Source organism: Microplitis mediator, chromosome 6, assembly GCF_029852145.1.
Source record: "Microplitis mediator isolate UGA2020A chromosome 6, iyMicMedi2.1, whole genome shotgun sequence".
Lineage (NCBI taxonomy): Eukaryota > Metazoa > Arthropoda > Insecta > Hymenoptera > Braconidae > Microplitis > Microplitis mediator.
This window is the reverse complement of record NC_079974.1, coordinates 4,023,713-4,035,887: the sequence shown is the minus strand read 5'-3', so window position 1 is coordinate 4,035,887 and position 12,175 is coordinate 4,023,713. Positions and strand designations below refer to the sequence as shown.

At 30.9% G+C, this 12,175-nt stretch overlaps 1 protein-coding gene across 1 annotated transcript; it reads left to right on the top strand.

Annotated features, from left to right (window-relative positions):
• Positions 1-2,815: 2,815 nt before the first annotated feature.
• Positions 2,816-3,919, top strand: LOC130670084 (cyclin-T-like). The gene has a single exon (XM_057473257.1). It carries the CDS (start codon positions 2,816-2,818, stop codon positions 3,917-3,919), a length of 1,104 nt encoding a protein of 367 aa, XP_057329240.1.
• Positions 3,920-12,175: the final 8,256 nt, after the last annotated feature.

Sequence of the window (12,175 nt, the reverse complement as noted above, 5' to 3'; positions counted from 1 at the left end):
GAGAGAGAGCTCGCGCATAGGCAGTCGCTAGTGCGCGAGGAAGAGGTCCGAGCGCTAGCTCGTTTTTTTATTATATCTCGCGAAATATTTGAGATGCAAAAAAAACACATGATACCTTTTTTGTGTATTTTTTTATTCTGAACATTTTTTTCCTCTACACTGCCCCAACAAACCAGCCGTTCGGGAGTTATTTTGATTTAAACAATTAAATTGTTATAAACAATTGTTTGCACCACTTTTGAACAAAATGGACCCGATTTTCGTGATCCTTGGCCCAAAATACATAAGATACAGTTGGATTTACCCGGTGCCAACAAAATGTTTACGGGGCCTTCTCTTCAGCCAATGGACTATTACTGCTGATTTAAAAAAAAATATCTCCCATTTTACGTGTCAACTTATAATAAAATCATTACAATCTATTACTTACTTTTTTTTACATATTATCGTTTGATATTCATCCGAAAATCATCTGAAATTCATATTTGTGTCAAAATATGACTTACACATGATATTCAGCTGATCACCTGTGAATTACCGGCGAAATTTCGCAATTTTTTACACGGGTGATGTTTAAAATTAAAACCCGAAACCTGGATGTCAATATAAAAAATAAATTTTATAATACACATCATAAATTTTTAATTTTCAAATTACAATTTTTAAATTCCAAAAATTAATTTTTCCTGTATAGACAATAAATTTTAATATTTATTTTATAATTATTTACGCTTGAATTGTAAATAAAAAAATACCTATTTAAAATGATACTATTTACTGATTACCGTCATTATGTTATTTGTCGCCTCTTAATGTACACAGGTAATTTATTTCCGCATACTTTAATTTTCAGGAAATTTTAAATCTATTATTTGAGACTTCGGCATAAATATATAATGACAAACTTAATTATTTGCCATTTGGACTTTCACAGGAATAGTAATTACGTTCACACGTGAATATGCAGACCTTAATGACCATAATATTGTGAGTTCTAAGTCTAATTACCTTTTCCTAATTACATCAGGTACATCCCCCATGGAAATAAAATATATAAAAAATATATTTCATGATGTATGTGAAATATATGTGGCATATAAATAAAGTGTATACAATTTATAATTAAAATACATGTGAAATATACGCACATATATTTCACATATATTTTCCATATAAAAAAAATATATTTCAAATACATAACTTTTGGCCGTTTTTCGTATATAAAAAATATATTTTTTATATAGTCAAAATGTATATCACATATATTGTATTTGTATAGGAAATACCTATGATGAAATGTAATCGACATGTATGTATAATATATATTAAATATATTTTCGTTATTTAGGCAGATCTTTGGTGTTCGGGTGAGGGGGGGGGGGATCGGAGCAAACAATTAATGACTAAAAAATCCAAATGGTTCAGGCTGGAGTACCGAGGGATCTAGATGTCAGATTGTTCGATGATGGAAGGGCTCAGATATTTTTGTGGGGGAAGGGGAGGTTGGAGCAGAAAAATTATAACTATAAAATCTAACCGGTTCAGGCTGGAGTACCGAGGGATCGAGCTGTCAGATTGTTCGATGATGGAAGGCCACAGATTTTTTTATAGGGGGAGGGGGGAGCAGAAAAATGACTATAAAATCCAACTGGTTCATGCTGGAGTACGGAGGGATCTATCTGTCAGACTGTTCGATGATGGAAGTGCTCAGATATTTTTGTGGGTGAGGGGGAGAGGGACGGAGCAGAAAGATATCTGAGCCCGTCCATCATCGAACAATCTGACATCTAGATCCCTCGGTACTCCAGCCTGAACCAGTTGGATTTTTTAGTTATTATTTTTCTGCTCCCCCCACCCCCTACAAAAAGATCTGAGCCATTCTATCATCGGACAATCTGACATCTAGATCCCTCGGTACTCCAGCCTGAACCATTTGGATTTTTTAATTATCATTTTTCTGCTCCCCCCCACCCCCTACAAAAAGATCTGAGCCATTCTATCATCGGACAATCTGACATCTAGATCCCTCGGTACTCCAGCCTGAACCATTTGGATTTTTTAGTTATAATTTTTCTGCTCCCCTTCCCCCACAAAAATATCTGAACCCTTCCATCATCGAACAATCTGACATCTAGATCCCTCGGTACTCCAGCCTGAACCATTTGGATTTTTTAGTCATTAATTGTTTGCTCCGATCCCCTCCCCCCTCACCCGAACACCAAAGATCTGCCTAAATAACGAAAATATATTTAATATATATTATACATACATGTCGATTACATTTCATCATAGGTATTTCCTATACAAATACAATATATGTGATATACATTTTGACTATATAAAAAATATATTTTTTATATACGAAAAACGGCCAAAAGTTATGTATTTGAAATATATTTATTTTATATGTAAAATATATGTGAAATACATGTGCGTATACTTCACATATATTTTAATTATAAATTGTATACACTTTATTTATATGCCACATATGTTTCACATACATCATGAAATATATTTTTTATATATTTTATTTCCATGGGGGATTTCTTCAGCCCCAAACTATTACTTTTTAATTACCCCCATACCCATTGTTGTGACAATTTCTTTTGTTATAAAATCCCTTAAATTTTAGTGTCTTGTCAATATTTCCTCACTTTATTCTCGAACTTCATACCCAACAGTTCGTCTGAGAATATTTCAAAAGTTACGGAAAAAACCAAATTGTGTTATTTCAAAGTGCTTGAGCTGTTTCAGTGCAGAGTAAGAAAGTTTCCAGTGAAGTTAAATTAACAGTGAAAAATTGTGAATAAAAATGGCTCAAAAGTGGTATTTCAACAAAGAAGAGTTGAAGAACTCTCCTAGTTCCAAGGATGGCATCAGCGCGGAGAAGGAGCTAGATCACAAACAACAAGCCGCTTACCTTATAACTGATTTGGGCAAGCGGCTAAAGTTGTCAGAAGTCTGTGTGCACACTGCCATTGTGTACATGCACAGATTCTTTATTCACCATTCATTAGCCAAGTTTCACCGGTATGAAATTGCCACGGCAGCGATTTTTCTGGCGGCAAAGGTGGAAGAAGAGCCACAAAAATCGCAGGCGGTCATCAGCGCTCTTCATGTCTGCCTCAACAAATACGAAGTTCACCAACTGGACACTACTTTTGCCGAGAACCAGGAGAAGGTCAAGGCACTAACTTCAAATGAGCAACTTCTTCTGGGAACACTTGGATTCAAGATGGGGGTTAGTCACCCTCATCATTACATCAAGAAATTCTGTGGGGAAATAAAAGCTTGCAAGGAATTTTGCAAGATTTTCCTGCAGATGGCTAATTACACTTTACAGATGACGTCAATGTGCGTGAAATATAAACCGGCAGTTGTGGCGTCATTCTGTATTTATTTTACCATCCAATCATCGCAGTGGAAGATTCCCCAAGTCATAGACGGGAATCTTTGGTTTTGGCTCCTCGACACCAAAGTGACCTTCGATTTACTGATTAAGATGGACAGGGAGTTTAAAGCGGTTTTAGATAAAATGTCACCCAGGATAAAAAACCGGGTGATGGGATTATTTAAAAATCCATCGGTCAAAGTGACTGCAGTAAATCGGATAGCGACGACCACCAGTTCATCGGATCCAGAAATTGTTTCCGGTAACCCTGAAGTCGAGAAGCCAAGGACTCGACGAAAAATCAGCTATCACGAGTATCGTGATAGACTGATGAAGAAAAAATCTGAATCAGATGGATCATCGACTTCTTCACCTCCTGATGTAGAAGTTCAGGATAATTCCATTGGAAGTACCTGCCAGCTTGTACCCTCAACTGAAGCGGATCTGGACCACAGCCGGAAGCGTCAAAATAATTACGACATGGGCAGTATTTTGTGTTCTGCTAAGAGACGTAAGCTTTTGTAGTTTTAATAATTTTTTAATTTTTTGTACATAATTATTTATCATCCAGTTATTTTTTATTGTAAAATATTATTGTAGGTTTTATTATTTTCATAAATTAAATATTAAGTATTTTATGTAAATAGTAAATAGTAAAATAGTAAATTATATTTTAAAAATTTACTTTTTATTTAATAAGTTTGATATATTTTTTGTAAATAATCAAATAATAATGTAATTAAAATGAATGATAATGCACAATAGACTTAATCATGTCTTTTGAAAAATAAAATATTAATAAAACGAAATCCTCTTTTTGTTTTGATTTTAATATAATTAATTATTTTATATAAGTAATTTTATTTTAAGAGTAATAATTAATTTTTATGACAGTAAAGTTAGCGAACATCTGACAATTTTTTAAACTTTGAAATAATAAATTAAAATGTTTACAAAATAAAAAAAAAAAATTCAGATTTAGACAATTCGAAATTCAGTAGATGCATTTTTTAAAAATTTTATTACTTTACTTATTTAATTTTTTTAGATGTAATTAAAAAATTGTCGGATGTCTACTGCACTTAGACTTAGTTAATTTTTCCAAATTAAATTTTTATAAAATTTTTTAATGAATGCAGAATAAAAATCAAAAATTTAATTCAAAATATCACTTTCTATTTTTAAAAAATACAAATTATCTTCGAATAAAAAATTAAAAAAAAACATATGATCCTGAAGTTAGCAGACAGTTAAAAATTTGCAAATGTATTTTTCAAGAATTTAATTAAAAAAAAAAATAATTGCTCATATATAAAATTAAAAAAACTATAGGTGCAATTTTTTAAAATGTCATGTTTAAAAAAAAAATTCAAAAATTAGACGTCGGCTACTTTCAGTGTCATAAATAGGGCCAAGATTTTTGTTTTAATTTAAAATCAAGCAATAATAAATACTGGTGTCAAATTTTTGAAATTACGGAAAAAATATTGGTTGTCGAAAAAAATTTTTTAAGCAAAAGTCCTAGGAAATTTAATTCAAAAGAAAAATGTCTCTTATTATTTTTTCTTAGGACTAAAAAGAAAGCCGTAATTTGAAAATTAAGATTTTTATAATTCTTAAAAATTAGAATTATTAACATAAATAAATAGAAACTTTATTGATATAAAATTCTTGAATTTTTGAGGTGGGGAAGAGAAAAATCGGTTTATTAGTGGAAGCAGACAAAAATATCGAAATATATTTTGAAAATTATGAATTTTTAACTTCCCGCTAAGAAAATTGTAAATTTTCAAAAATTCGGGAAGTTATCGGTTTCGGTACGATTTACGAAAATCGAATTTCCATCAGATGTCGACGTTTTGAGGTCCTAGGAAGCTATTCTGACTACACTTATCCAAAAAATTAAAGGAACAAGGAAATTTTATAAATTTTTTAGTGATTTTTGGAAGGCTGTATTTTCGTGAAAAATGATCATATCGAAAAAATAAAAAAAGCAAATTGAAGCTTGAAATCTCTAGTTTGAAGATCTTTCAGCAAAATATTTTTTTGAGCCATGGTTTTTGCGGAATCAGAAGAAAAAGATCGAGACAAAATTTTTCTAAATTTTTTGGTTTCGTTTTTTAGGTCTACGGGGCCGGGAAAAATTTTTTCAAAAAAACGAATTCATGGCTTGTTTAGGAAATTTATTCAGCTACAATTTGCTTTTTTTTGTTTCTTTGTACGACAATTTGATGCTGAGATATCAGCCTTCAAATGAAAAAGGATCCTTTTGTCTTTGATTATTGATATCTCAGCAAGAAATGGTCACATAGTAATTTAAAGGGCAGTTTAATAAACTTGAATAAATCCCCTACAAGCTCCATTTTTGATTTTAAAAAAAAAAAATTTTTTTTTATCCTTGATATCCATTTGAAAAACCCACAAAAAATGGCGATTTTCTGGTTTTTTAGTCGACTCATCGCTACTCTGCAAATATTGATAAAAAAAATAATGTTGCCAGGTAATTTTACAGCTTAATGTACCCCCAAAAACCCTGGAAATTTTCAGATTCATCCATTGAACCGTTCGTCCGGTCCGATTGCTCAAAGTTTTACAAAACAATTAAAGGAACAAGTTTTGTTCCTTAATCTGTGTAATCATTACCAAAATGAAAAAATTAATTTTTTTTTTTGATTTTCTTTCATTTTTGCGTTAGTTATTCAGTAAATGTAAGGTAAAGAGGAAAAAAAAAAAAAATTTCCAAAAAACGAGACCAAACAAGAATTTTTTCCAATTTTTTTTTTTTATGTTTTATTCGGGGGGTTATTTTTTTTTTTTCGTTTTTCAGAAAAAAATTTTTTTTTTTTCTTTACCTTACATTTACTGAATAACTAACGCAAAAATGAAAGAAAGTCCGAAAAAAATTGATTTTTTCATTTTGATAACGATTACACAGATTAAGGAACAAAACTTGTTCCTTTAATTGTTTTGTAAACTTTGAGCAATCGGACCGGACAAACGGTTCAATGGATGAATCTGAAAATTTCCAGGGTTTTTGGGTGTACATTAAGCTGTAAAATTACCTGGCAACATTATTTTTTTATCAATATTTGCAGAGTAGCGATGAGTCGACTAAAAAACCAGAAAATGGCCATTTTTTGTGGGTTTTTCAAATGGATATCAAGGATAAAAAAAAATTTTTTTTTTTTAAAATCAAAAATGGAGCTTGTAGGGGATTTATTCAAGTTTATTAAACTGCCCTTTAAATTACTGTGTGACCATTTCTTGTTGAGATATCAATAATCAAAGACAAAAGGATCCTTTTTCATTTGAAGGCTGATATCTCAGCAGCAAATTGTCGTACAAAGAAACAAAAAAAAGCAAATTGTAGCTGAATAAATTTCCTAAACAAGCCATGAATTCGTTTTTTTGAAAAAATTTTTCCCGGCCCCGTAGACCTAAAAAACGAAACCAAAAAATTCAGAAAAATTTTGTCTCGATCTTTTTCTTCTGATTCCGCAAAAACCGTGGCTCAAAAAAATATTTTGCTGAAAGATCTTCAAACTAGAGATTTCAAGCTTCAATTTGCTTTTTTTATTTTTTCGATATGATCATTTTTCACGAAAATACAGCCTTCCAAAAATCACTAAAAAATTTATAAAATTTTCTTGTTCCTTTAATTTTTTGGATAAGTGTAATTTCAAGATTATATCCGAGTGTATGTATGTACGTACATACGTACGTATGTAAATACCTGTATCTTTTGAACGGATGAACCGCTTTTGAACTTTAAGGTGTCATTTGACGCGGATTGTCAATATCTTGAAGCCGTGAGAAAATTGAACTTGATCGGTAGGGCTCGTTCAGAGATATTCCAAAAATAACATTTTTTCAAAAATGTTTTGTTTGGATAACTTTTAATGTGCTCGATGGATTGATTCCAAAATGAACTGGGCTCTAGAGCTTTATAAGCCGCGTCGAATGCCACCTCAACCATCAAAATCGGTTTATTCGTTCAAAAGAAACCGTTGTCGAAAGAATTAAAAAAAAAAATTTTTTTATTTTTTCTGAAATATCTTAAAAACGACTCGATAAATCGAATTCAAAATTTGATCAGCTTTAGAATTTGATAAAACGCGTCGATTGCCACCTCAACTGTCTCAATCGGTTTATTCGTTTGAGAGATATCGTTGGAGAAAAAATGGTGAAAAACGTTTTTTTTCGAAAACAACAGCATACAAACGTATTTTTGAGCTCGAAAACAGCGGGAAGTTTTGGGGCTGGCCCGCAGGGTCAACTGACAGACCGATTTTTTTTTCATTTGTTGCTTTCATTTTATACTCAATACTCTAATTCAGTATAATAAATTGCGATGTAGCCAGTAAAAATTTTTAAAATAAATTTAAATATGTTGCTTTGTCAAAATTACAAATTTTATAATGCCGTCATGCTATACAATACGTATAGTAATTTTTCTATAAAATATTACGTGAAAAATACCGTAAAATTCTCCAAGTGTAGATTGAAAAATTAAAATTATTTTATTTTATTATTCCTGTAAGTAAATTAATTACACTTGAGTACCCAAGATGTCAAAGAAAATCATCGAGTGTCAAAATTTTTATCACCGGAAAATTCCATATAATTTTTATAGGCCACCGAAAATTATACAAAATTTTTCTCGTGACTTTGATTACATTGTCATTGGATCGCAGATACCGACGCAATTACTATTGTTATTATTTTGTATCGGTAACTGCGAGGCACTCACAGGTGAGAAAATTTCCCCTCTCTTTAAAAAAAAATTCAATTGACTCGCGGATACCGACGCAGTTATTTTTCTGATTATTTTGCATCGGGAACTGCGAGCCACTCCCAGATGAGAAAATTTTTCCTCCACTGCTAAATAAGTTCTCATTGGGTCGCCAATACCGATGCGACTATTATAGTTGTTATTTTTTTCAGAACTAACTTCTAACATGAAGGGATTTTTTTTAACAAAATTTTTTAGCCAAAATGAAACACAAACACTAAATAAATATAAAAACACAAAATCAAAACATATCAACAAACTTTGTAAAGTTTGCGAGCAAACGGGTACAAAATAATATAACTTAAGAAACATAAACTATGTAACAACAAACATGTAATAACTAAAATGATAAATAAAAAGAATTTTAAAAGTAAAGTAACTTTTAACAAAATTTCATGTAACTCTTTCACTATTTTTTCTGATTAACCGCAACTCAAATTTTACCACCAATCTTCCCACACGGAAAAATTATATATGCGGCATATATTCAGATTTGCCCAAATATATACGGATATATTATTTTTCCGTGTGGGTTTCCCGACGGAGATTCGGGAGATCCGAACCCTGGTCCATCTTTACCATACCCGGTAAACTGGCTGCATACACCCCCAATCTTCAAGTCTTTTTAAGTAAAAAATGAACTTAAAAAATTGCCCGTGTAAAAAAGTTGCGGTATTCCACAGGTGATCCGCTGAATATCATGTGGAAGTAATATTTTGACACAAATATATGAATTCCAGATGAATTCCTGATGAATACACAAAGATAGTATAGAAATATAGTTTTAGTGATAGATTGTATGAAAAATTCTATTACAAAAAAATTTTTTTTTTACGGGGAATTCGGGAGTTTTTTTAGCGAAGTGATCTCGGAGTGACGTGGATTTTATGTCATTCCCAACTCACTCCTGTCCGGAGTTTCAACATTTCAATGAATTTATATTAAACTGTTAAACACTTTGCGAATTTTTTTTTAGTGTATTGACCTAAAAGAGCTTTAATTGGTAAATTTTTCAAATTCATTTTAGTTTAGAAAAAAAAAAAATTTTTTGTAGAAAATTTTTTTTCAGGTGGTCCATTATGCCCCAGATATCGCCGATCAGCTTAAAATATCAAAAATAACATGATTTGACCGAAAATGAAAAAAAAAAAGGCATGACCGTGAGGGAAAGTGGGGAGCGAGCCCAAAAACTCAGCCCTAAGACCCTACGGTGATTGAACTTGACTTCGATCCTGGATCAATTAGCGATAAGACGTATAATTTAGTTTTACTGTCATATACTAGCAATTAATTTGCGACTTTGTTAATACGGGTAACTACTTTGTAAATCGGGAAATTAACTTGCGTTATGGTTGTATTACTAGCAATTCTCTTGCGATATACTTTACTGTCAACGTTCACTGATTATTATAAACAAAGTTAGCTTAAATAAATATTACTGTACGTTACCGGCGATATACTCGCGATATAAAATTTATACTGTGCCACGAATCTGTCTACATTGTAACCAGCGCTTACATTTTCTTGTAAGTAATTTTTATTATTATCATTGGCAATAAAAAATCATTGCATTTGTTAATCATTCACTGTATTTTTTATCTGTTCATCCTATTTATTTCCTATTTTACTGGTAAGCTTTTCGAATAGTCTGATAAAATAAATATTAATTAAGTTACAAATAGTAATTCGACCATCAATAAGAATATTCTATAATTTTATAAGCCGTGAGGTAAGTTAATGAGTTTTCTCATACGTTGCCGAGTTTGAATAAGTGCGGGTCTTTGCTTTGCAAGAACCCCAGCCCACTGCTCTGTCCAAGTAAAATAAAAATTTGCTAGAGGCCAGCCTAAGCCAGGGTCCAACCCGCAAATTCTGGTGGCTGCTGGTAAAAATCGCGAAGACGAAAAGCGATTTGTCTCAATTTATATAGATTTATGTTTATATATATTTCTACAAATATAAAACTAAAGACTTCATGCTATAAAATGCTTTTTTTAAAATCTCGATACGATTATTTTTCATGAAGTTACAGTCTTGCAAAAATCACTAAAAAATTTCTAAAATGTTTTTTTTCCTTTAATTTTTGGTATGAGTGTATTTTTTAAATTATTTATGTATAATAATATCGAAATTTTTTAAATATTGAAATTATAAGTTTATATATAAAACGAGAATATAATTTGAGATGTAATATCATATGTATACAATTACATATATTATAAATTATATGGATTATAATAATATTGAAATTATACATTAATTTATAAGATGAAACATATATTTTACGTTATAAATTAAAATATAAAGCGGTCATATAATTATTGATACAATATCACATGTATATAATCACATATATTATTAATGATATGGATTATTATAATATTAAACGTATACATTATTATATATGATAAATCATATTGTCACGATATTTAAATATCGCGGCATCTTCGCATTAGGTCGGAGAAGGGCAACGGATGGCAGCACACGCTGCTCAGCACGTCTCATCCATTATTATTATTATCATACTATTATTATTATTATCTTATGTATTATCTTATTTTATTCACTGTGTTATTATTAATTGTTTAATTTACTAGATACAAATTGCGGCGATATCAGTAAAAATTACTGTATTTTATAAACTTGCCAATGGATTTTACAGCCGCCGGGATAATTAATTACGCATTTATTTAATTTAATTATTTGATTATTATTATTATTATGTTGGTTGGTTGGCGCATGCGCGGCAATGCAACAGTTGGCCTCGGGGAATTTATTTAATTTAATTAAATTTACGGGCATTATACCTAAACTACGGGAATATTTAGGTATAAAAGTATCTTATTAATTATTTTTGGGAAAAAGAATGGCCATTTAATGCCGAGAGTGGACAAATTACATGCCAAAACAGTCATTGCATCATGTTGATGTCAATGAGTGAATTAACATGCGACAGAAATAGTGCTCCATTGGTTGAAAAGAGAAACCATTACAAGATGGCGCCGGCCGAGGTGCCGGCATGGGACTCACGTGCTGCCATGGCCAGACGTGGATAGTCCATTGAGAGAGCAAGGTGTGTTGTTATTGTTGCCGAAAGAAATTTATTAAGACGCCATTTGATCTATTTTGCATATTTGGGAACATATTGGCATTTGGCATATATATATATTGATTGAAATTGTTGGCCGTAATTGATATTGCTGTTAAATACACCAATGGAGCCGATTAAAATATTATACTACAATGATGACTGTAAGTACCTTTGAGTATCATTCATTGGCGTGTAATTTGTCCCGCGTTGGTGGCCATTATTATTACATATCTCACGTGTGAGTGAGAGAGAGCGGACCATATATATATATATAGATAGTGCGTAATCCTTTGTCTCGGCAATAAAATTTTGAATTCAAAGAATTGGAAGGTAAATTTATGATTTTATATCAATAATTATTGGTGACCGTATATGTGTTCAACGGTAAATAATTATTAATATATTTCATAGTATTATTTTGTATTTGTATTAATTATTGGTGTCCGCATATTATTGTCGGTAAATAATTAATACCAGTTATCCTTATTATTTTATTTGTATTAATTATTGGTGACCGTGTATTGCTCACGGTAAATAATTAATACTACCTATTATTATTATTTTATTTCTATTAATTATTGGTGACCGTGTATGGCTACGGTAAATAATTGGTATTATTTATAATTAGTATTTATACTTGCAAATTAGTATTTTGAAAAGTGTGGGAACATTTTGGTGACAATTGGTTTTGTTGGTGGATATTTATCCTTAAGTAACTATTCTTTGAACCCCATTTATTATTTTATGGTGATTGAAATTTATATTATTTATTATTTGCGGTAGGAATATACCCATTTGTGTTGTTTTGATCATATTTCACCAGTTGGAAATTATTTTACAATTATTGAATATCACCAATGGGTTTTTGGGATTAAATTTGCGGTGAATAATTAAATAT